Below are 25,000 nucleotides of genomic sequence, written 5' to 3'. Positions count from 1 at the left end.
GTCATTAGCGGCAGCCATGTGGGATGGGACTCACACCAGTCCTGGGTGAATTAGGTGCCATGTTTTGGCCATGTGTCTAATCCACCAAAGTCTTCTCCAAATTCTTGCTTTCCAGTGACAACTGCTGCTTTCCGCAGCGGCTGGGAGGTCTGGAGCATTCAGGCCCTCACCTGTGCGTGGGAGATTTTTGGCACATCAGGGGGCGGGGCTGAGAGCGGGGGGCTGCCACAGTGTTGGCAAGAAGGAGAGAGGCTGTGGGCCGGGGAAAAGCATGGGGTAAACGGGATCTGGGCTAAATCCAGGCAGGCAGCTCCAGGCTGCTTCTCAGCATGGCTGCCAGAGAAGCCTGGCACGGCCGGCGAGAGGAAATCCCAGCCAGTTCCAGCGTTTAATCCTGCCTTCCTGGTGGAGCTGCTGGAAATGCCCAGCTCCTGGGGACTTTGGGGCACGGGAAGTGACCAGAGGCCAAGACGCTCCTGGGAGGCCACTGAACCTGAATGGGAAGCCCCATCTGAGAGCTGCAGGGCCAGCGGGAGGGGAACTCTTTTATGGGCTGAGTTTGTGCCCCAGATCCTTCCCACCGGTCCTGGAGATGCTGGAAGCAGGGTGTGCGTGCCCCAAGTCCTGTGGCAGGCTTTTCCTACAGCATGATGCCATCCTTGGGCCAGCTGGGATGGGAAAATATGCCTGCCTGTCTGGGAAACGCCTCAAAGAGGGAGAAGAGGAGAAAACAGGAATTTCCTCAGAACCGCAGCAGCAGGTGGGGACACAGAGGGACACTGAGGCACGGGAGAGTGGGCTGATGGGATGGGGTGAGACAGGGCAGCTGAAATGCATGTGCCAAAGACATGGATGCACAACTGTCCCCGACCCCCTCCTCTAGAGCTGCTGGTGAGGGTGGCTGGTGGCTGGCGAGTAGAAGGTTAACCCAGCCCATCCCTGCACCCAGGTGCTGCCCTGCCTGGCCCAGCTGCGGGTGCTTCCCAGGGATATAAAGGGGCTGAGGGGGGGGTGGGTCAGGGAGAGGTTGCAGGAAAAGCTAGTGGGGGATGCTGCTGCCTTCAGGCTTGGAAGGAGGGGGTGGCAGCAGGTCCAGGTAGAAGTGGGGGTGCATGCAGTCATCCCAGAACCTGTTCCCCAGTTTGGGAGCATGTTGTACTGGACAGTACTGGGAGTTTTCCTGTGGTGAGGCTGTGCCAGCCTGATGACTTTCACCCACTGACTGCCATCCTGCTGGAGGGAGGAACTGGACCGGTTGGATCTGCTGCGCTTGTGAGATGTGGGCTTGGGGTTATCCTCAGTGCTTGCAGATGGGATGTTTAATCACTCATTCAGGTTTCCTTCTGAGTGTGGAAATCAGGCCGAGTCTCTCTCATCTCTATCCCTCCACTTAAGGAGAATTATCATCCCTAATCTTCTTCCCTCCCCTGGGTATCCCCAAGGTCTCAGCTAAATGTAGGGTGACTTTGGTACCTTGCTGTGGTCCCCCAGGGTGGGTGTCATCCAGACCTGCCACCCTGCATGTGCCCACTTAACCTGTTGGTGACTGTGTCCCCACCTCTGGCTCCACTCCATCACTGTATATGTCACACCATAATTAAGATGATGTGATTTGGCCCTGTGGTTTCTCGTTTAGCCCCTCCTATGCCACACTGGGTGGGGGTTTGGCAGTATCCCTGGGTATACAGTTACCGTGGGTTTTATGGTGATGGTAGACACAGGGTAGATTTTTCCCTGTGCCCCATCCTGTGCAAATGTTGCCAAAGAGGGGCCGGTGAGGGCTGCATGGGGGGAGGCAGGGAAGAGGAGGTGGGTGGTGGCGTTGCGGTTTTGGGCCAAGGGAGGTGCGTTGCAGCATGGATGGGTTTGGTGGGGTGGGTGAGCCGTGGGAAGCAGCACTGGCCAAAGGCAGCCTCGTCTCAAAGGGACGATCAGCTGGCCTGAGAAGTGGTGAGCTGACACGCTTGGAGGCCGTCGGCAGAGGCGACTCCTGCCTGCCCACCTTGGTGACCTCCCCTCGCTGCTGGAGGGGGTGAGGTGATGCCAACAGCCCTAGGAAACGCAGGCGAGCAGTCTACCAAGCCCAGGCCATGGCATTTCTCCCATTTCTCCTCTTGCCCATGCTGGTGTGATATATTCGATCCATCCCAGGGCAGAAATCACATTTCCTGGATGCTTCAGTCTCCCTGGCCTCTGGGGTTGTCCCTTCCCTCTGAACGAAGGAGGCAGGCTGGCTGTGCAATGAGCTGGGAGCTCACCCAGCAGCTCTTCTTATATCCAGCTCTAATTTGCTGGCAGCAAAACACTACAAGTTTCTGAACGGGCTGGGTCCACAATCCTCCCCAGTGGAGTTGGAGCATCTCCTGCGCTCTAGCTCGGCAGCGCTGCTGGCAGCCACCTTGCAAATTGAGGTGCCATTTGCTGCCTGTGCACAGAGTTGAACCCTGCCAGCTCTCCCAATTTGCTAGATGACTTCTTCTCAGCGGGCAGGAGTATTTCAGGTTGTTTGCTCACACTTCCAGTTTTCTTTCCTCCTGGGGGGTCAGGCCCCTTTAATTCATACTAAAGTTGTCGCGTTGGCATCCCTGACAGCTCATGGTGTGCCTTGAGTTTTGATTCTCTCTAGCTGAAGTGCAAACTTTCTGCTGGGAAAAAATGAAAGTGTGTGTATGTGTCTCGCTTCTTCATGTTGAATTTATCATTTGGATGCAGAACAAGTCTGGAAAAGTTCAGCCCTGAGGCTTATCAGTGCCTGGAAAGTGAGGCTTAGGGTAAAAACCTGTCCCAGGACCTGGAGCAGAGCCTGGTACTTCTTGCATAGAGAAGATGCAAGGAGAACATCTTGTCCCATGTCTGGCAGTTGGGCTCTGCGGGCATGTGAAAAAGGCTTTGAATGTGGCGTGTGGGACAGGCAGGTCTGTGTGGAGGTGCTGGGGCCTCACCGGGCACCCCGAGCCCAGCTCTGCTGGGAGATTCCACCCCTTTACCATCAGCACCAGGGTCATTACTTGGTTGAAATGCTGTGTCTGGGACTGCTGTGATATTTCAGGTAGCAGGGTGCCCATCAAATCAGTGTGACCCTCCCCAAAGCCTTCTCGCCACTCCCCCATGCGACTTTTCCTGTGCCTTGTGAGAGGATGCTGGCAGATATGGGGAGGGCTCCCTGCCCTTCTCCCTGAAGCAGCCCCCCTCTTACCCCCAGCCCTTTTTTCCTCCTAGTGAGCCAATAAAGGTGTGAGCAATCAGTGTAAGATACATCCCACCCCATGAAGGGGTTCCCTCTTTCTAGCCTATGTCTCTATTTGCTGCCACGTTTGTGTTTCATTGGGAGGATGCTGTAGCTGTTTTGTGGCTTTTTTTATGGTTGGAGGGTTTGATCTTGACTTGGAGAGTGAGTCACTATGTGGCAAATGGGATAACAGAGGCGTTATTTCCTTGCCCGGTGTTCTTTGCAAATGAGGTTTTGCAGAGCTTGGGCAGCTGCTCTTCCTTCTAGCTGAAAACCTCTTCCTGATCCCCTTTAAAGGCTTATGAGTCGGGTGCCGAGAGCAGCGTGCAGGCAGGGAATGTGTATCTACCATGGGCTGGGTGGGAGAGCTAATAAAAGTCATGGTAACCAATCCTGGGGGAACCTAGTGGGCACCTTAAATCAACTTGCACATGCAGAGTGGCCCTGACTCAAGGATGGGCAGGGAGGCTGTCCTGGTGCTGTGCCATGTAGTTACCTGTCTTCGATAACTTGCAAAAGAGGAGGTTTGGCAGGGAATAAATAGAGACCATAAAGTGACTCCTTGATGCTTGGGAAGATGCCCTGGATTTGTGCTCCTTTTAAACGTGCTCCAGAGAAGGTCTTACCATAGCTGTGATCATCCCAAGCTCATTATGGGTTGGCTGGGATATTTTTCAGCTGGTGAAATGCCTCCTGGGGTGTCCCCTGGCTTGGCTGCATTGCTAGGTGAAGGCAGGGCTGGCTTGTTCAGGCGCTGAGCCCCTCCTGTCCACTGACCGCATCCCAGCCTTTGCCATGGAGCAGCTCTCAGCTGGAACAAGGGACTTCCATCATGGCTTGTTTGCTGCTCCTTGGGCCCACAGAGCACTCTGCCACAGCCCTGGGACCTGCTGCAGACTGTCTATCGTCCTCCCGAAGCTGGGATTTTCCAGGTTAAGGAAAATTTGGCAGTAGCTGTGCCCTGAGCATGGGGCTGTGGGATGTGAGATCTCACTGCTTGCAGCTGCACCTCTCCTCCCCAGGGATGCGGGAAAGGGGTGCAAAATGCCATCTCCATTGCTGCTCCTGGTGTCAGCATCTTCTCTGCCGCCTCTGCCGACCCTGAACGGTGCCATGGGGCAGTGTCAGACAGGAGCTGAAGGAGGTGGCGAGGGGGGAGGGAGGAAAATGGCATGTTATTAGCAAAGCCCTGGCTGACAGACATATCTGCAGCTTGGGGAGAAATAACCTGATGCTTTTTTGATCCTGCGTGATTCATCCTGGCCTCTATATAAAAACATGGTCTCCAGCCTTGTGCTGGATGGGGGATGCAGCATTGCCCTCATCCTGCTCCATCACTGCACAGGGGGGCACGGCTGAGGCAGCACCCCCAGGCAACTTTGCCTGATGGGGATCTGCAAAAGCCCAGTGCTCCTGCCAGGTCAAAAAGCATTTCAAGTCTGTGCTGGCCCTGATTAGCAAAATTATGGTTGCCACGGAGCCCAAATACCTGTTTAGAGAGCGCCTGCCTTCCGTGTCCCCCCAGCAGACCTGGGGGACGCATGCCATGGAGCAGAATCCAATTTTGCTGCTTCTTAGAAAGCTAATTGCTTTTATCCCAGTGAACATTGAAATGGTCCTTTTTTTTTTTTCTTCTTTTTTTTTTTTTTCCTTTCAGCCCAGTTTTGGGGTGGAGGAGAAATGTCCCTTCTCAGCATTGTCTCAGATGAGTTGTGGGGCTGTGGGTTGCTGCAGGGGGAAACCCTGGACTGGGAGGGTGCTTGTGGGGTGACTGCTGTGAGCAGCACCTTGACCCCCTGTTCCAGGGGTACCAGCCCTGCATCCCACAGGGGTATGGTTAGCTGTCCTGGGGGAGTGAGGGCTCCTTGCTGGCTCCTTTGCCAGGTACCTGCACCCTGGAAAGGGTGATGGCAAATTATGACCAGCTCAGAAAAGGGGACTTGGAAATCTAAAAAGGGCTGCCACTACTGGGAGAGGTTGTCACCTGCTTCGGCCGCACAAGAGCGTAGAGGGAGGTAGTGATGCTGAGATGAGATTTTTGGGAGTGGGAGCACCTTTTGCGTAGTGGTAAAAGGCCCCTAGAAATCTGGTGGCTGGAAATGCAGAGTGGTGATGGCCAAAAAAATTACTAGAGGGGGGTGTCCCACACCAGACAAGGTGTGTGGGTGGTCTCTGCCTGGTAAATAACAGCAGTGCTGCTTTGGAACGGCCACCCCCTGACCCGCATTCATCCCCAGCTACGTTACTGTGAAATTACCCAGATCCAGCTCTGTTTGGTGACCTGTGGGTTTGAGTGACCCCTCCCAGATTTGGGGACTGAAACGAGCATCCTCCTGCTCTGTGAGATGCACCCTCTGGACACGTCACCGCCAGGTGACCAAAGAGGGGCACCTTTGAGTAGGCAGCTCCCAGGCAGGGAGAGAAGCCCCTCTTGCATCCCTGTGGCCAACAGGTTTGCTTCTCCAAGGGGAGAGGGTTCATTCCTGTTCTGAAAACTTCATAACCCCATTCTGTCTGTGCTGGCTATCCTTGCCTGGGAAGAGTCGCTGCAGCAGTGCCCTGCGGAGGGGCTGCTTGCTTTAGTTGCAGTGAGGGATGCACCCCAAGAGCTCTTGCCCACTGCAGGATGACACAGAGGGGACAAACAACTGTCCCTGCCTCACTTTCCCTCTCAGATGCAGTGTCATGCTGTGACTTGGTGGCTTTTTGTGCTCAAGACCAGAGGGTGTTAATTAAAACTGCAAAGCAGGAGAAGAAATGGGGGGATGGAGTACAGACAGCCCTGTAAAAGGCTGCGCTGGTCTGTCCTGCAATTACTGGGGGTGATGCGCCCTTGAAAAGAGCCAGGAGTGGATGCACTTGGTTATTCAGGCTGCAGCTCTCAAGCTTCAAAGCTGCTGTTTGTCCTCTCTTTCGGCCTCTTAATTCTCCTGGTGATGCTGCAGAGCTGGCCTTGCTCAACCTCTGTGTGCCAGCCTTAACCCCATGTGGAGGGACCCGGCCATGGGCAGGGACAGCCTCTGCACTGACTGGCTCGCAGGGAGTGATGGATGGGGAGCGGGGAGCAAGAGGAGGCCTGGGGAGATACCTCAGGCTGGGGTTATGTAGGGACCCTCATGGGTGCCCCAGGCTTCTCAGCTTGCTGCTGAAATTTCCATCCCAGAGATGCTCTGGACATGGAGATGGCTGGTCTGTGTCTGACAGGTCATAGTGAGGAGTGAGTTTCAGTGTGCTGCCGGCCGTCCCCGCCGCAGCCTCCCCAGGCAGGGTTAATATAATAAAGTGCCTGGTAAGGGGAACAGGCTGAAGGGTTGTGCTCCCGTGTGCAGTTTGCCCTCTTTAAGCAGTGGGGGAGCAGTAGTGGGAGAGGGGTTGCCATCTCCTGGTTATTTGGTTTATCAGAAAATTGAAAACCAGAACAGATAGCTCCAAAGTGTTGTCAGGCCTGGGGGTGGGGGTGTAGCTAGGAACAGAGCACTTCTTTTTCCAGGCGAAAGAAGTGATGTGCAGTCCCTGAAAGTCCCCAACTCTTCCAATATCTCCCCAAAGAGATATGACAGCAGGCAGGGTAGGAGCATCTGTTGAGGCCCCAGTTATGGGGGATGCTCCAACAGGCTGATGGGAATGGTGGAGGAAAAGGGGAGGCAAAGGGAGAAGGACCCCTGCTACACAGGTTTTAGTGTCCCGGCAAAACCGGGCCTGGGAGAGGTGGACCATGGGCGAACAGGACAGAGAGGTCTGTTGCCACCCAGAAGCCAGGATCTGGCAACTTGGTGGGGACAAATGGACACGTGGTTCAGCTCTGAACTGAGCTGTGTCTGGTTCTTGCTCCTTGCAGACATCCTTACCCATGTGCCTGTTGTCTTCAGCTAGGAAAGGAGACTGCAGGGAAACAAGTGTTGAAGTTTAGGAAGAGCTCAGCAGCTTCTCCATAGCTCTGCTCCAACACAAGCAACCTCCAAGCAGATGTCCTCTCACAGATGTCCCTGCAGGGACAAGGACGCAGGTGCGGAGCTCAGGGGGGTCCCCAGGGACTGCCCTGCAGCAAAGCCTGGGCAGGCGCGAGGAACGGGACAGGGAATGGGAGGCATTGTGGCCACATGCAGGGAACAGCCTCTGCCCCATGGATGGGGGAGATGGCCCTGCCATGGTGCACAGAGCCTGGAGAGCAGCTGGGGCTGTGCTGGGAGCCGGCTGCGCGTGCGCGTGCTCAGCAGGGCAGCCAGAAAGCAGGAGAGGCAGATGAGGGATGGAAGGAAGAGAAAAAGGATGGAGAATGAGAGAGAGAGAGACATTTCCAGGAATGCTTCATCCCCTGATGCAATCCTTCAAGTGGGCTTTTGCTCAGGTTCTTGGTGCCTCAGTGGCACAGCACAACCTGCCTCTGCACCGGCACGGATCTGACCCCTGCCTCGGGCATGCCCTGGGGGAAAAGCAGCCTGTGCACAATCTGGAGGCAGGGACAGAAATCTGTGCCCGTCAGCTACCATTTCTGGCTCTGCCACCCAGGCGCTGTGGCCTGACACGTGCCAGCTCCCCAGCACCATCACCCACCCCAGCGTCTGCTGAGCCAGCCCTCCCTGAGCCCCTGCCAGCGTCGCCCGGCTGTTGTCCCTGCTGTCACCAGCCCTGTGACATAAACCCCTGGGTTTTAGCAGGTCTCCATCCCCAGAGGGGATGAGGTTTCTTTGCCTTCGTCACTCCCATAGGAGTGGGCAGCACCTCTTCTCCCTCCCAGTTTCACACACTATTTCCAGCTTGTTGGGTTTTTTCCCTTGCGTAATGCCTTGTTTACACCCATTTACCCTCCAGCCCTTTGGCTTCAGTAGCTCCTCTCCTCTGCTGTGAGAGATGATGTCCTGAGGAAAGTCACGTCTCACGCCAGCCCTGGACCTTTCCTGCCCTCTGCGCGTCCCCTCTGCCAGCTCTGCTCTGTTTCCTGCTGGGAGCAGAGGCAGAGCCAGCTTAGGGCCACCAAGTTGACCCAGAGCTTTGCTGGTCTTGTCCTGTCATCCCTCGTCTGGTCTGAAATTTCTTTGAGCAAAAGCATCGAGCTCTCCCACAGACCCAGACTCCCGGCCCTTCAGGGCCGGCACCAGTGTGCAGTGCCACAGCAACGGCTCCACTGGTGTCCCCGTGGCCTTCCTCCCCCTCCCATCATTGTCACCCGGCAGGGACAGAGCTGGGCACAGATCCATCACTCCAGCACAGCGGGCCACAGGCCAGGGAGGCCATGGGCTGGTTTTGCCTTTGCTGCCAGCCCGTGCAGAGGCGCAGGGTGTGCAGAAGCCAGGCCAGGCGCTCCCAAGGCTTTTAGGATCTTTGTGCCCTACTAAATGGGGGAGGAAAAATGTCTGTGGGGCTTTGGGGGATCAGCTCCCACCATGTGTGCACCACTTCCTTGGGCTGGTCTGAGCTCACTGTCCCCACCTGCCACCTCTCTGTCCTCTGTTGCTCTCCTTTGGCTTTATTTTGCCAGTCAGCAGGGAAATGGGGTGTCAAGTCCCCTCCAGCGTGAAGCTGGTGCCCTGCAGCCCAAGGGTGCTCTGGGGCACTGTGCCGGGTTGTGTGGTCCACATGGGTGGTTCCCGAGCTGGGGCTGTGCTGGGTGGTCCTGGGGACGTTTGTGCCCAACCACTTGCTGCCAACCGTCTCTGTTTGCAACCAGACTCTGTTTGCTCCCCTCTGCAATAGCGGTGGTGAGGCAGAGCGCTCCGGCAGACATGGAGCCTCTGGGGGAAATTTGATGCCTCAGTTTCCCCTTGGGCTGCAGGGCAGGAGGTGAGTGGCGCTGCTCCTGACTGCTGTGTGCTCTGGCATCAGGAGAGGGATTAGGGGGTGCAGAACCCCAGCTAGGGGCAGCGCCCTGATGCTGGAGGCCAACAGATCCAGGCAGCTCCTCCTGGCCTGGCTGCAGTCTCTGGGCTCAGCAGTGCAGTGAGCTGTGCTGGGGCTCAGCCCGGGTGGGAGCAGGGGGCTGGACCCAGGTCTCTCCAGGCTCCTTGTCCAAGATCCCTGTCCCGCCTGCTCGAAACCAGCCCTGCTGGAGATTTTTCCAGCTCTATCCCATCCAGCTCAGCCAAACACCACTGTGCAGGGTGAGGATGGTGCCGGGACAGCCTGAATCAAGGAGGGTTCCCGGGATGCCACAGCCCTTCAAGGTGTCATCCCTGGAGCGGGGGGGAACACCGGGTCCCCCTGGGCCCTGCCACCCTGGGAGGGGATGAAGGGAGCGATGCGTGTACCTGTGCCCACGGGTGCCTGCCCGGCCCGCGGGGGGGGTGCAGTGCCCTCTGCCGCCGCACGGAGCGATGCGCAGCCACCTCCCCCGTGGTGTCACCCTCTTACCCCGACTCCTCCACCCCAACCCGCCACCTCCGGGGGTCGGGGGCGGGCAGGGGATCCCCCGCCCCGCTCCTCCGCCGGCAGGGGCGGGCCGGGACGGCGAGGAGGGGCCGGCAGCGGGATGCGGGCGGGGGCGGGGGGGCGGTCTTGGGCTCCGCCGGCTGCAGGCTGGGCTCGGACCGGTAAAGCAGGTGTGGGAGGAGAGGGGAGCCGCGGGTGGAGCGGGGACGCGCAGTCCCGCCACGCGTCCGTGGGGCGCGGGGACGCGTGAGTGTGCGTGTGTGTGCGCGCGTGTGTGTTTGTGTACGGCCATGTGTAAGCGCATGTTTGTGTGCGTGCGTGTGTGTGCTTGTATTTGTGTGCGTGTTTGTGTATGTGCGTGTGTGCGTGCATTCACGCACAGCTACAGAGCAGCAGCGTTGCCCCGCGACCCCGGGGGGGCTTATCAGCAGCACGGGGTGCCAGCACAGAGGACAGGCAGGGGCGCAGACAGACAGACAGACAGACAGGCAACGGACACAGGGAGGGAGCAGACCCCGGCGTGGGGCGAGGGGTGACGCTGTGAGCACAGCGACTCCCTCGCACCGAAGTGTGACGGGAGCCACCTGCTCCGCGGGGGAGCGATTTGGGTGACCCAGGGGTTGCACATCTGGAAGCGGGGAGACCCCAGGAAGCTTCTGGGTACGTCTGCAGCTCCCCTGGATCAGCCTGGATAACCGGGCTCTGCGCGGACCCCCGCGCCGGGCAGTGTCGGGACGGCAGCGGAGCTGATCGATGGCTTACTCACCACGGAGGCCACGCAAATGGCAAATCCCGGCGTTGCGAAGGCTGCTGGTGAGGCTGGAGGCAGCCGCGCCGCCCTCCCCCGGGACTCTCTTAGAGTCGATGGAGTTTATTACTTTAACGTTATTTCCTCTTTCTTTCTGAAGAGCATCTTTTCGGCAGTGCTGCTTTGCAAACGAGGAGCAAGCCACAGGCAGGGGTAGGGTCTCAGCACCGGGCTTTGCTTGCCCAGTGGTGGGAGAGGAAGCCCCTGGCACCCCCCTGGTTCGTCTGCCAGCCTCTCTGCTGACAGAGGACGAGGGGGAGAAGGTGGATAAGTGCAGGTGGCTTCTCCGAGATGAGCTCCAAGGAGAGAGCAGCGGCAGGATTTCATTAGCCTGCCTCTTAAGGCAGTGAAGTCTCCATCCCCTCCCACGCTCCCTCCCCATCCCGATCGTGTCCGGCGCAGGGGCGGTGGGACCTCAGCCTTCATTTGGAGCTTCCCAACAAGCCGTAAGTCCTTCTTGGGTTGGAAAATCGATTTTTCCTCTGGCTGTTTTATGGTCGCCCCATCAACCCCTCTGCACAGCCGGTAGAGTTGGAGCTGGAACTGATTTTTGGGGTTGGCTTTGGTGCTCTATCCTGCTTTGCTTCAGGAGCAGGGAGAGGGGACAGCCTTGTTGAGATCCCCCTGATGATGGGGCAAAGGGACCAAGGTGGGCTGGGGAGCTGCCAGGGTTGTTTCTGGAGGGGAAATGGGGCGGGGAGTGATTGAGAACCCTGGAGGGAGGTTTTGGGGAGACTTTGGGTGGTTTCGCAAAGGAAAGGCTGTGGCAGGAGTGGGGCAAGGGTGCAGAGCCGCAGTGATCATCAGCATCCTGGCACCCTGACACCAACGGGGAGAGGGGCAGAGGGAGCGGGACAGCAGAGGGGTTGGGAAAGCATCCGAAAAACTCCCTATCTTTCTGCAGCCATGTATCCCTACATCAACTGCTCTGGACCTGAGTTCCCCCTGTCCCAGCGAGACTTTCCTGTGGAGCCCATCAGCCCCAACCTCTGCAACAGGACTCACCCAGAGACCTTGTTCGACCCCAAGGATGCCAACCTGACGGAGGAGCAGCTGCGGGATAAGTACCTGGGACCTCGACGGTCTAGCTTCTTTGTTCCTGTCTGTGTCATCTACCTGCTGATCTTTGCGGTGGGAGCCGTGGGCAACGCGCTCACCTGCATCGTCATCCTCCGGCACCGGTTCATGAGGACACCCACCAACTACTACCTGTTCAGCCTGGCCATCTCCGACCTGCTGGTGCTGCTGCTGGGGATGCCGCTGGAGCTGTACGACATGTGGAGCAACTACCCCTTCCTGCTGGGTGCCAGTGGCTGCTATTTCAAGACATTGCTCTTTGAGGCCGTCTGCTTCGCCTCCATCCTCAACGTCACGGCCCTGAGCGTGGAGCGCTACATCGCCGTGGTGCACCCGCTCAAGGCTAAGTACGTGGTGACCAGGAATCATGCCAAGAGGGTCATCGTCACCATCTGGGTCTTGTCGGTCATCTGCTCCATTCCCAACACTAGCCTCCACGGGCTGCAGCCTCTCTACGTGCCTGGCCGAGGACGGGTGCCCGATTCGGAGATCTGCACCCTGGTGAAGCCGCGCTTGACCTACAACCTCATCATCCAGATCACCACCATCGTCTTCTTTTTCTTGCCCATGGGGACCATCAGTGTCCTCTACCTGCTCATCGGCCTGCAGCTCAAGAAAGAAAAGATGCTGGAGGCCTTGGGAGCCAAATCTGGCGGCGGCCGCAACTGCCACAACACCCGGGGGCAGAAGAAAGTCAAGAGGAGGCAGGTCACGAAGATGCTGTGTGAGTCTGATGCTGGGGATGGGTGGAGCCAGGGGGTATCTCCCAGGGCTGTGTTTGGAGGGTGCTGGGGGGAAACTGAGGCATGGCCAGTCCAGAGGACTGAGGCTGGGTTGTCCCGGGGAAGGCTGCGGGGCTGGATCACGGGGTGTTGGGGGAAAGGCAGATCTGGTGGCACCGATCCAACAGGGGGGATTGCTTGTGTCCGCTCCCTCCCGGCTGCAAGACCTCCCCTCCTCCAGGAAAGCCCTGGGTGGGAAAGGATGGGATGAGGCAACCTGCTTCCCATCCCCCTGCCCAAACCTCATGTGTTGGTGGTAGTGGTGGGATTTCCCAGAGAGGGACTGGTTCCTACCCAGCCCCGCAGCTGCTGCGACCGTCCCAGGGCACTGAGGCACTGACCCAAGGCTGGACTGGAGCATCCCTCCATCCCACCACTCTATGCTTTTGCTCCACAGCCCCGTCCCTGCAGCCTCTGGCCCCCTGCCTGGCAGCAGGAGCTGGCTGCCCTTGGGTAGCTGTCTCTCCCCGGCACGCTGACCTCCGTGTGCTCCCAGCCCCGTGACGGCACAGCGATGGCGGGTTGCCCAGCCCAGTCCATCGGCGGGGCCAGGACTGCTTCTCCGTCCTGTCCCAGTCAAGTGGTAACTCCGCTTCCCCCGGCACCCGGACGGGAACAAAGGGGGAACCTGTCCCGATGTGCCATGGGGATACAGCATGGCACAGGTATGGCAGGGCAGGGGACCCCAGGACCACCTGTACACCCTCCCTTTCCTTTCCATCGGCAGAGCTGGCTTATAAAAAAAACCCCAAACCCCAGAGCACAAGGAAGGGGTGCAAATAGCTCTTGCTCCTTGGACTTTGCTGGCAATGGTGGCGGGGTGCTCAGAGGCTGGATGCCTGCAGGGGCGTCCCCCAGCCGTGCTGCACGATGATGGGGAATGGAGACACATGGCGCAGCAGTGCCTGGAGCAGCCCTGGCAGGCGATGGAGGGAGGGAGATCCTGTCCAGACCTCCAGCCCCTCCATGGCAAGTCAAAAAGGCACTGGGGTGGGCCTTCCTCTCTCCCTTTTCCTCTCTCCCACGCTTTTTTGGGTGTTCTTTGCCGCTGAAGCTGAAATGGGGCAGTGCTTGGCCAGGGACTGGAGGTCCCCGGGAGGGTGAGCCCTGTCTAACACCAGCTCCTCGTCTCCCCCCGCAGTTGTGCTGGTGGTGGTGTTCGGGATCTGCTGGGCCCCCTTCCACACTGACCGCCTCGTCTGGAGCTTCGTCTCCACCTGGACCAGCCATATGCTCCACATGTTCCAGTACGTCCACATCATCTCAGGCGTCTTCTTCTACCTGAGCTCAGCTGCCAACCCCATCCTCTACAACATGATGTCCACCCGCTTCCGGGAGATGTTCAAGGAGGTGATGTGCCACCCCGGCCACCGCCCGCCACGGTCACGGAAATACTCCCCCAGTGTCACCCGCACCACCACACGCAGCACCGAGTGTGAGCCCATGCCCGGCACCAATGGGCTGCCCCTCTCTGACGCCGAGGAGTACGAGCTGGAGGAGGTGGAGGGGAGCCAGGCCGTCATGCACACAACATCCCTCTGCTGATGAGTAGGAGGATGCAGGGGGATCAGGACCAGCTTTCCCCACCACCAGCATCCATCTGACTGTGGCACCCATCCCATGGTGGGGAGCGGGGCAGGAGCGATGGAGGGGTCCCCGCCTCTCTGTGCCATCCTGCTGGGATGTGAAGGCTGGTTTTCTCAGCAGTGCTGCTCCGGGGACATGGCGGTGGTGGCCATGCTGTGCCCTGGATGCCTTGCACCCGCTGCGCTCGGCACTGGGGCTGGCCAAAGTCAGGGCATCCCTTGTGGTGTGGGAACAGCTGGCTTCTACACCAGGGGTAGGGCAGCAATCCCCAAAACCGCCCTATCCCTGCAGCCCAGCGGGTTGAGACTGCGGGTGAGGGTGTTGGGGGTGTCAGGCACTCTGGGCTGTTTCGGGATACCGTGCTGGATGGGTGCCCCGAGGGGTGCTCGCACCTGGGCTGAGAACCATGGGAGCGGGAGAGTTCTGCACAGGATGGAGGGGAGAAAAAAAGGTCTGTTGGTGCCTTCTCCCTCGAGACCACCCCATGGTCCTCTGGCACCGATGCGCCCCTGATTTTCTTGCACATCCCTTTGGTGGTGCCAGCTGGTGTCTGGCTACAGGGTACCGGTACGGCTCCGTGCTCCCAGCCTTCCTCCTGCTTCAGCCCACCAAGGGCAAGGGAAGGAGCACAGCTGCTCCCTCCACAGAGGGGGAAATATGGGACAACGGGAGCCCCAGGCTGCCTGCAGCACTGAGGCACAGCTCTGCGCCTTCCCCATGCCCTGCTCTCCACCCTCCAACACGCATCTGGCGGGTGCCACCCTCCTCTTCCTCAGCCTGCCATGGTCCCCTGCACCCCCGGGGAATGAATGCAGGGAGCCTTCCTCCATTCCTGCCCTGCATGGGCCGAGCCTCAGTGAGAATTAAAAAAAAAAACATTGTTGGCCTGATTTGTGCCCTGGTTGTGTCCCCCAGGACCCAGCTCTGCTCCCAGTGTGGGACTGAACCCGGGCCATCCTCCTGGGGGGTGACGGGCAGGCCGTGTGCCAGGGTGATGGGCACCAGGGGGTCCCACCAGCTCTGCCTGCGGGCTCTGCTGGGTCCGGGCGGGCTCAGGGCATGGCATGGAAGGTGTGAGCGGGATGCACGCACCCTTCCCGGTCTCCGGGATGCTTGGGCTGAGCTGGAGCTGGGGCCAGCACGGAGTGGGAGCTGCCTCCGGAGCGGTGGCAATCAATCTGTCCCCAGACGTGGCTCAGGAAATGTCACGAAAATGCCAGGGAGCGCGGGCTGGCTGGTCGCACTCCCCCAGGCTGGAAGGACCCATCGATTTACTGTCTGAGATCGATGCTGCTGACTTCGAGGCGTACGCTGGGTCCGCTCGCAGGATGAAATATTGAGGCTCCGAAATGCCACCCGAGGGGCTGTCCGAGCAGCTTGAGCTCTTGGCTCGCATGACTTCCCCAGCTCCGGTTCCCTCCCAGCTAGCCGGGGAGGCTTCCTTGGCTCGGCGTCCTGTGGCCATGCCTCTGGGCAGCGTGGCTGTGCCAGCGGGGCTCGCCTGCAGACCCGAGCAGGAATACCAGAGGAGAGAGCCCCAGTCAGGGCTCTGGCAGGGGCATCACTGCCTGCTGCTGCTCTGCTTCCAGCCCCTCTGAAGCACATCACACGGGGCCGCAGCCAGGCCAGCCACCAAGAAGGGGCAGGATTTGGGGCTTGCAAACTCCCTCCTGCCCCCATCGACCTGGTTCCTGGCTCGGGGGCAGCACAGCTGGCTCTCCTCCCGCACTCCCCATCCCCACAACAGGGTCTGCTGCGGGCAAAGCCCTTCCTCAGCCCTTGTGGGGTGCTGCTGGGTGAGGATGGGCAGGGGGCTGCAGTAACTTTGCACTTTAGGGTCCTGCTGGCTGCCCACAGCCTGTCTCCAGAGGATGTCAGCATCAAGATCCATCCATTTCCTTCCCTCCCTGGCTCCCATCGCTGATGGTCCTGGCAGGGGCCAGCACCCCGGCAGCTGTGCAGGACCCCTCGTCACTGCTGTGCAGGTGGATGTGACTGATGCCTCCTTGATGGCCATTATTTCCCCATCTCACTTCACCCGGCCGCTTCCCCAGCTGCAAATCTCCAGGGAATGGCTTTTTAATAGGCAGTCGATAGCGTTTTATTATGCAGCAACGGCTGCCTGCATGGAGCTTCGGGGTCCCTTGTGCTGCGAGTCGGGAGGATGCGTTCCCTTGCTCGTGGGCAGCCGAGCTGTGCAAGGGGACAGCCGTGGCCGCTGTGGCTCAAGCTCCAGAGGACAGTGTGTGTCAGCCTGGGTATTTTTTTGGGGGGTCCTGTGGCTCAGCACAACTGGAATGAAGTTCAGCGCATCCAGAAAGATGGGGTGCTGGCTTTGCCTTTATCCAGCCTTGCGGCCCCAACTCCCCTGCCATCCCCTGATCTGGGACTTTCCATCCTCGGCTACCCTAAATTCCCCTCTGAGATGCGGGAGGCCCCAGTGTGTCAGGCAGCAATGCTGGGGGCTGCCCCACCGCCCACCCCCCCATGCACAGCTGGGCCAGGGATCACCCCGAAAAGCTTCCCAAAGGCTTGCCAAAGCACGGCTGGTGGCACCTCCTGGGTGGAGATGTGAGGGCAAACTTTGGTCCCCTGGCAGGGGTTTTGTGATTGTGTGTGGGGACAACCCCAAGTCCCTGATTCCGCATGCCAGCCAGGCTGACGAGAGATGCTGCAATCAAAGGCTCCCAGGCAAGTCCTTTAATCCCATAATTAATTTTAGTAAAAGCTTCAGTCAGGGCATGAAACCTAATAAAAAAGGAACTGATCTCCTGGGAGAGAATGGTTCCACGGAGAGGGTTTTGCACCTCTCCATTAATGGGAAGACAGTGGCTGCCGGCTCCTGCCCACCTCGGGCTTGCTGCAGCCCCCAGGAAGGGAATTATGGAGCCTGTTTGCTCCAAGGGTGATGCTTCCCACTGCCCTGTGCCCTCGGCGTCAGCCTGGTCCCCTGCCACCTTCCCGGTATAAATTAGAGTGATTATTCCTGCCGGGGAAGTGGTATAGAAGCAAAGAGCCCTGCTGGGGGGAGGCAGCAGAAGGCAGCGATGGGATGAGTTGCTCCCACTGCTCCCATCCATGTAACTGGTCAGGGCGAGAGGCCGGTGCTTCAGGATGGCTGTGGCGGAAGGAGGATCCCAAAACGCCGCCTGGGAGTTCTCACCAACTAAATGATCCTTTCAGGACCCAAAGGAGCCTGAAGAAGACAGAGCAGAGGGACGTTGCAGGGGCGGGAGCTGGCGAGAGTGTGCAGATGCTGTTGCTCCGGGTCTTTGCTGGGAGCTGGGGGAAGCACCTCTCTGTCCCTGCAAAGGGAGCACATGGCCAGGTTGGACTCCATGCCACCGTGACCTCTCCAAATGCTTTCTTTCCAAAGAGCCCTTCCCCAAAAGTTGGCCATCTGTCCTCCCAGATTTATGGCAGCGTCTGTCCAAAGGCCAGTTCCTGCCTATCCACCCACTTCCAGCCCCAGGGGATCCCTCCTGCCCCCCGCTCCTGCTCAGCACCCCCACGGTGAGCACCCGTCCCTCCTCCATCGCCTCCAGCCCCGCTCCCAGGAGGTTCCCTCTCTCCCGACAGCTTGTGGAGCTGTTTTCCCCTTGCGCTGCCGCGCGCCCTGAGTGACACAGTATCTCTGGAGCTTCCAATAAAAAGATTTATCACCGTAGCTTTGGGGATTAAAAAGTAATCCATCTATGAGGCTGCCCCAGCCTTGTAAGGCTTTTTTTTTGTGCTGTGGTTGTTTGCAACAGGCATGGGGTGTTTTTCTTTTTTTTCCTTTACGGAGCCAAACTCAAGTATCACAGTGATTGCCTTGTATATTTGGAGCCATGATAGATGGCTCCAGAGAGCGCCAGCGGATTTTTTTGCCGCGGCCCCCCCCTCTTCAATAAGCCAAGGGAAGGGTTGTTTTTCGCTCCCTTCGCACCGCCACGGTATGGGGAAAACTCACACAGTGTGAATTTGGCAAAGCCCTCGCGTGCCTGGGAGCGAGCGGTCCCTGGTTGGGGCCGGGCGGTGGGGCAGATTCGGGCTGCCCAGCCGTGGATAGGACACAGCAGCCTTTCCCACCGAGATCCCAGCCTTTGAGAGGAGAGCAGGGAAGCAGGAAAATGTAAAGGCCAGGAAACCGCAGGGATGTGCTGGGTTTGAGCTCGGCAATTATTTAGGCTGCTTTTTGAACCATATTTCAATATATTTCTCTCAATCCAGGATAGTGGTGGTGGTGAAAAGCTAATACCTAGTGCCCACAGATGGGTGATGGGCAGCATAGAGGTAGGCAGGAGGGCAAACGGGCAGGTGGGGGAAATATAATATATGTAGGGTTTGATTCTGCTCCTCAGGGACAGTTTTTAGCCCCACAGCAAGGGCAGCCCATCTTCCCACCCGGCTCCTTGGCTGGCCCCTCGCACAGGAACCAGTTTTCCAGGCCGACGTGCGCTGCGGTAGGGCCGGGAAGAGGCAGCATGGGAAGCACATCCCACCCCAAGGGCCCTGGATGGAGGAGCTCAGCCGCAGCTCCAGATGCTTGGGCTGACTCACGGCTGCATTGCGGTGTGACTGTCACCTGCGCTGGGGATGGTTTTCTCCACGTCACAGCAAACCCGGCAGCCCTGGAGGGGACAGGCCATGTGCAGGGAGGGGATGGGCTCCCCATACCCCACCTCTCCCCACTTAGGGCCCGCAGGGAGGGGACACGCTGGGGCTAGACGGGCAAAGGGCATCTCTGGGAGACGAGGGTCTGTGTGTAGTTTAAGGACCTCCCTGTCTGAAATCCCACCACCCTCATGGCAGGGTGATGGGAAGGACAGAGGTGGGACACACAGTGACCTTCCCCACAGCCTAGCAGCAACGCAGAGGGACGATTTCAGGGGCAAAGTGACCCCTTAAAGCCACCAGGCACCTCGACAAGCGCCACCTGGGGCAGGGTTAAAACCCCACCACAACGGGTTAGCAGAAACAGACTGTCTGATGAGCCCACGCCTTCGCCTGTCGCGACGTGTTGTTGCTAAAGATGCCAGAATTAATGTCAGAGGAGCCTGCGTGATGCTCAATTTGGTTCATGGGGACGCTTTGGTTAAGAAATTAAAGTGACGCATAATTAGCACGGCAGTAAGCGGATTAAAGCTGGCTGGATAGCAGAGCTCCGGGGCAAGCGGGGACTGCTAACCACCGGCTGCAATTGCCAGCGAGGCTGGGGGGGGATCGGGCTCAGCCCAAGGCCCCCACATTGTCCCTGAGCATCATCCCTGAGCTGGTTCCCTGGGCTTGGGGAATGCAAGTGGAGGACCTCAAGACTGACCTGGAAGACCTCAAGGCTGACCTGGAGGACGACAGTTTGCAAAGAACTTCCCCACAGCCCGCAGAAGCCGCGCGTGGGGTCCCCAGCAGACACCTCCCAGGGGTCTGCCCTGGTCCCCTGTCCGGGATGTGGAGGATAAGGGAGCACCAGCTCTCCGATCCTCATTGGGGTGGGACAGATTCCAGCATGAAGAGGAAGGCTGAGATGCTCAGACTGGAAGAAGTTAACTTTTATCTATTTTTATGTATATTTAGGACCAGCAAAACGTGAGCACAAGTTCCCAAGGGTGGTGGTGGAGTCCCTCGAGGGGTAATGCCTCCCCACAGATCAGGTGCTTTTCTATAAGGTCAGCTCCTCTTCAAATGTGGTTTTGAGGATATTTGCTTCTGCTAAGGACTTGGTCTGCATTACAGCACTAGGAAGGGAACGACAGCCCTTGCTCCTCCACTCCACTGTGCCCAGATGGCATCTTCCCCTCCCTCCCGGCACCCAAAGCACCCGGCGGTACCTGGGCTGACCCCCTCCAAAATGAGTTTGTAGTGAAAGCAAGTAAAAACCCCAAAACGTGGACCCACACTCAGGACTAGACCCCAGCTGTCTCTGCTGCAACGTTGTTATAGCAGCAGACTTTAATTACAGGGGTTTATCGCTCTTTGTGCTTATCGCAGCAGCCAGGGCGAGTTTGCTGTCTCCATTTGGGACTATTTAATGTGACACATTGGAGAAAGCTGTCTGAGAGGCATCTGGAAACCAAACACATCTTTCTTGTTATCTTTCCTGGGCAGGTAGAGCAACTGTCTTAATGACCATTAGAGTGATGCTGAGACCAAGCGAGAGACATCCCCTCCTGCCCCCAGGGCTCACATCATGCACAGGATGGTCCCAGCTGGTCCTGGGGCTAAAAGCCTGGCCAAAAGCTTTATTTCACACAGCCGGGGGCTGCCAGGAGGGGAGGACACATGTCCCCAGGAGGTATTTGGCAGAGATGGGATGCAGCGGCTTCCCCAGGCAAGCCCCTCTCTGTGTCCTGGCAGGCAGGCGCCTGCAGGCACGGGAGCTGCCAACAGGCAACAGAAAATAAAGACACAGAAATAAATCTGCTTTTCCTCAGCTCCTGTGCCTGACCTCTGCAGGGGCAGCCGATAAAAACTCTTTGCTGCTTGACACTTGTGCAGGCTTGGAAAGAAGCTCAGCAGCACTGCCCACCTTCATCCCCCAGCCAGGGGATGCTCCTGGGAGGGAGGAATCCCTGGGGGGCTGCAGGCTTATGGCAAGTGTTGGATAAGGTCCTGCTTTCCTCAGGCTTGTTGGACCAAGTTGCTTTTGAGCAACTTTCACCCCAGAAAGCATCCTGTCTCTCTCTTGGCTGGGCCAGGCCTCACGACCCACCGGCCCTCTCCCATGGCAGTGGCCTCAGCTCACACATGGGTGTCCCCTCCCCGGCAAGACCCCACTGTGGCAGGAACCTGCTTTTCAGTGTCCTGCTTGCAGGGAGAAATGTCAGCCCTGACCCCAATTCTCCCTCCCTAGCATCTTCCTAGCATGCACATGCACCCACACCCAGCTGGGTTTAATGCCTTTTAATTTCTCATCCCATGCTCAGAACAGCTGGGATCAATTCACTGCTGCTGTCACCAGAAAGAAATCAAGTTAATGACAAGAAAGTCATTATAATTTAGGAGACTCATCCAGCCTCACTGCTGTATTAATGAGAAACAGAGGAAGGTATTGGTACTGCCTGCCCTGCTCTTCTCTCCCACACCTATAGCTCTTCACCATCCTGGGAACCCATTAGCAATCCCAGGGTCAAGCTGCCTTTTTCCAGGCACCACCTTGTGTTCGCACTGTGGTCTGGGCCCCTCTGTTTAAGAGCTCTTTGCTCATCCTGGTGTTTTCAAGTGATTTCTGCTCTGGTTAAAGGAAGATCCACATCTCTATCTGGCTCTTAGGTTGTCCAAACTAATCCTGGCCTCAGCTCCAAGCCTCTCTGCCGGGTCTGATTTAAGCAACCACCTCACACAGATGGAAAAGCAAATGGTTCGAGCTGGATTTCTTTTCTATTTTCCTGCAGCAATCCCGGCTTGCAGGCAGTGAGTCCATCTGGCAGGAGCCTGAATCACAACAGCAGCAAATACTGCTCCAAAGCATCATCTGTGTGATTCAGGAACTCAGGAAGATGAGGGCTGAGTGAGGACTTCTTCTACTGACTGTGTGGTGGGTGCTTGAATTAAATACACAACAGCAAAAAGCTAAAAGAAAGAAAACACCGGTAAACGGCGATAACGATAACGGGACTGAAAAGCACCCATTTGCATCCAGTCAGGGTGGGTGAGTGGGGCAACTGAAATGTTTAAAGGTGGGGTTTTTTTCTCCTGGAAAGGGTATTTGTGTGTCTCTGCTGATCGTCCCTGTGCAGATGTAACTGTGAATTTAACCCTATTCCAGGAGCCATGGGTTGCGGCAGGAACCCACCCATCCTTGGAGGTGAGAGTGGTCTGACGGGTCACATCTGCGAGCTTCTCTTCCCTCGCTGGGAGCTCCAGCCTTAGAGAGATCTCTGTGTCCCCTTGCTGTTCCTCCCAGCTCCCGGCCTGCTTCCTTGTCCCAAAAGTTTAACATCTCCCCGGGGTAACATCTCCAGAGCTGAAAAGGGCCTTTGGCTGACACTTGTGCAACTTTGTTCTGCACGTGGGGTTGGGAGAGGGTGGGCTCAGCGGTGAGACACCCAGTGCATGGCTCATGGCTTTCCCCAAAAACCTTCTAGAAACAGGTTTGGGGATCTCCAGCCCCATTCAGGGAGTCCCTACACCCATCTTTTTTGTGCCAGTGATAATTTTGGTCATAAAGCCTGGCTGCGCTCAAGCCAGGATTCGAGAGAACAATTTAAAACAATAGGAAAGACCAAGCCAAGCAATCTAGTATCCTTTGAATTTAGCACGAGGAGAGAGATGGAGCATCTCCAGGGGCGAGCTGCAGGGAGACGTGGTCCCACCACAGCCCTGCTCTGCCAAGGGGCTTGCTCCCTCCTTGCCGGTGGGGACGGGTCCTCTCCTGCGCCACAGCACCAGTGGGTGAGAATTCACAGTCGCACCAGGAACATTGTTTTTGGCAGCTGGGACATGCGTGGGTGTGATGTGGCTGATGGACACTTGCTGACACCTTCAGGACCTGCTGGTCTAATTTTCCCTCGTCCGAGAAGCTGCTCTGTGCCTGCTGCCAGCCCTGCAAAAAAAAGTCTCATCCTCCACAAAAAGGATTTAGGATTTTTCGCAGAAAACAGATGGGCACTTTGCCACGAAGCCGCCGCATCGCTGCTGTCCCCTCCGAACCCCCTCGGTTCGCTACCTTCGCTCCAGCCTCAGGTGGATGATCTCCTTTCTGCAGGTGAGAGCAAGGGCAGAAGCAGAAAAACAGATCCAGATTTCGTGCAAACACGAGGTGCCAGGGTAAAAGAGAGAGGACTGAATATGAGTGAGCAAAGCGGGACTCTCCCTCCTTGGTGCGTTTTTGCACGCTCCAGTCCTTTCAGTGCTAAATGCACCTTTTAATATCTAGAGGGTAAAGGTTTAGGCTACGCAGCTCCGCATAAATCCCGTACAGCTTGGTGCGCTTTTAGACCCATCAAGGTTTGCCTTTCGCTGGTTTTCCAGGGGCAGGGACGTGGGATGCTCTCATCTCCCCTGCCTTTGCCAGGGGTGGGAGCAGCTCTCAGCCCCCCCCGCCTCCCACGCTCTGCATGGATCATTTTGTCAGCCCCAACAAGGTTATTTGGCAAAGGCTTTGGCAGAAGGTGGATGGCGAGACCAGGCTCTGCATTAACCCCTGCACCGCCGCTGTCCTGGTGCACGGGAGGGCTCAGGCTGGTCCCGTTCAGAAACCGCCTGTCTCCTCTCTGGGCACAGGCAGCCTTCACCTGCAACGTGACGGGGCTGCTCAAAAACCAAAGTGTTATGGTTTGAGAAAACCTAGAACAATTTATCATCGTTTAGACAATTATTCTACCACCCAATGACCCTTCCCCACCCGGGAAGGGGAATGGGGGAAAGCAAGAAAACACAAGGGTTGAAATAGAAATAGATTTAGTAGGATAAGACTAAATAATTAACAATAATACTAAAGAACCAGTATTAATCCCAATACTAATATAAGATACATGAGAGTGACACTCAGCCAATTCTATCAGCAGGAGGCTGCGCACTCCCGGTAGCGGGCAGTAAACGTCGGACACTGCGAGCGCTGTGGCTTCGGGAGGAAGGGAAGGGCTCGGGGGTCCAGCACCGGGGCAAGGAGTTTCTCTGGACCGCCGCCATCAAGGGAGAGAGAAACTACGCAGTAAACTTTCTAATTTATATAGAATGTGACGTTCACGGTATGAAATAATTCTGATGGCCAGCTTGGGTCAAATGCCCAGGTCTCGCTCCTCCCCATCCCTGCGCCTGGCAAGGCTGGAAAACACTGAGACCTTGAATCCCACATAGCCTAGCTGGCTATAAAGTAAATACTTTCACAAATTCAGACACTAGAGTCTTCCAAAAGTGGAGTTTTCCCCAGCATTAGAAGAGAAATTAGTCCTGTGTCGCTCAACCTAGGACACCAAGGAAAAACCATTTAAATAAACCATTTAAACCGCAAAGGGGTGCGGAGACCCAGCGATGTGCTTCCCGTACCCTCACAGCCTCCTCAGGAAACACGTTTTGTTCCGAATATCCCAACAAATCCTTGGCGAGGCTTTTATAGACACACACATATATACCAACATAGGTCAGAATTTAGGCTAACCTTGGTCTCGGAAAGACTTCTCTAGAAGAAATGCATCAGCTCCCTGAGTCAGGGCTGCTCACCTGGTGAGGTGGGAGACTGGGCACCGCTGTGGCTGGAGACATTTGGGCTTTCCCTGAAATTTCCCCTTTCCCTTCTGGACCTTTCTCCCAGCATGACCTCCTTTCAGAGGTGGGTTTGCCCCCTCCCAGGCTGTGGCTCATCCACCGGCAGTGTTTGATGGCCTTCAAGGTCTGGGCGATGCTGGCCCCATGGTGGGAAGAACCTTGTGCAGCAGAGCTTAGTTTCCCCGGGAGCGATGCCCCGAGCCGGGGCGAGGATGCGGACACAGGACGAGCGGTGGGACCGGTTCGGGTGCTCCTCAGCCGAAAGGTGCAGGGTGATGCCACCTGCCTTGCAGGAGCCCCAGCCGATTTCAGCAGGTTTAGGCATGAGGCTCCAAAGCTTGTGGCCGGGCGGGTGCTGGGTTGGCAGCCGTAGTGGTGACGATTATTTCCGCTCCCAAAAAAGGGTGCAGAGCGAGCACTGCTCCACGGCACAGACCCTGACCTCTGCCCATCGCTGCACGGGGACATCCCCAGACCTCAGAGCGAAGGGGCGCGGAGACCCAGCAACACCCTTCCCTTATCCTCACAGCCTCCTCGGGAAACATCTTTTGTTCCTAATATCCCAACAAACCCTTATCGAGGCTTTTTTACACACCTGTGTACTGCCATAGGTATGCATTTAAGCTACCCTTGGTCTCAGAAAGGCTTTTCTAGAAGAAATGTGGCAGCTCGCTGAGTCAGGGCTGCTTACCTGGTGAGGTGGGAGACTAGGAGACCAGGCACTCCTCCTCCTCCCCTGGCTCAGTGTCCCCCTCTTAAAGAAATACACTTAAAGAGGTTGGATTTCAAGCCGTGAATCAAATCTTTGGGAGAAATGTGACCTCACAAAGATAAATCAGGCAATAAACACTGCTTGGAGGTTTCTTATCCCACTCAGAATAACTGTAAAAAACCCTCTTTTTCCAAGAAACAGGGTACCCAGGGAGCCTGTTCTCCTGGGCAAGGTAGAAAGTGCCAACTACT

The 25,000-nt window shown here is 57.3% G+C and overlaps 1 protein-coding gene and 1 long non-coding RNA gene across 2 annotated transcripts; both read left to right on the top strand.

Moving 5' to 3' along the window:
• The first annotated feature begins 9,690 nt into the window (after window positions 1-9,690).
• NMUR1 (neuromedin U receptor 1) lies at window positions 9,691-14,738 on the top strand. Its single transcript, XM_074591772.1, has 3 exons — window positions 9,691-10,849; window positions 11,308-12,204; window positions 13,404-14,738. Exons 2-3 carry the CDS (start codon window positions 11,310-11,312, stop codon window positions 13,805-13,807), a joined length of 1,299 nt encoding a protein of 432 aa, XP_074447873.1. The 5' UTR covers window positions 9,691-10,849; window positions 11,308-11,309; the 3' UTR covers window positions 13,808-14,738.
• Window positions 14,739-21,226: 6,488 nt separating this feature from the next.
• Window positions 21,227-24,132, top strand: LOC141745335 (uncharacterized). The gene is made up of 3 exons (XR_012587740.1): window positions 21,227-21,507; window positions 21,597-22,535; window positions 23,335-24,132. It is a non-coding gene; the product is annotated as an uncharacterized LOC141745335 (long non-coding RNA).
• Window positions 24,133-25,000: the final 868 nt, after the last annotated feature.

This window comes from Larus michahellis, chromosome 6 (assembly GCF_964199755.1).
Source record: "Larus michahellis chromosome 6, bLarMic1.1, whole genome shotgun sequence".
Lineage (NCBI taxonomy): Eukaryota > Metazoa > Chordata > Aves > Charadriiformes > Laridae > Larus > Larus michahellis.
The sequence above is the reverse complement of the archived record's forward strand: the minus strand, read 5'-3'. Positions and strand labels throughout refer to the sequence as shown.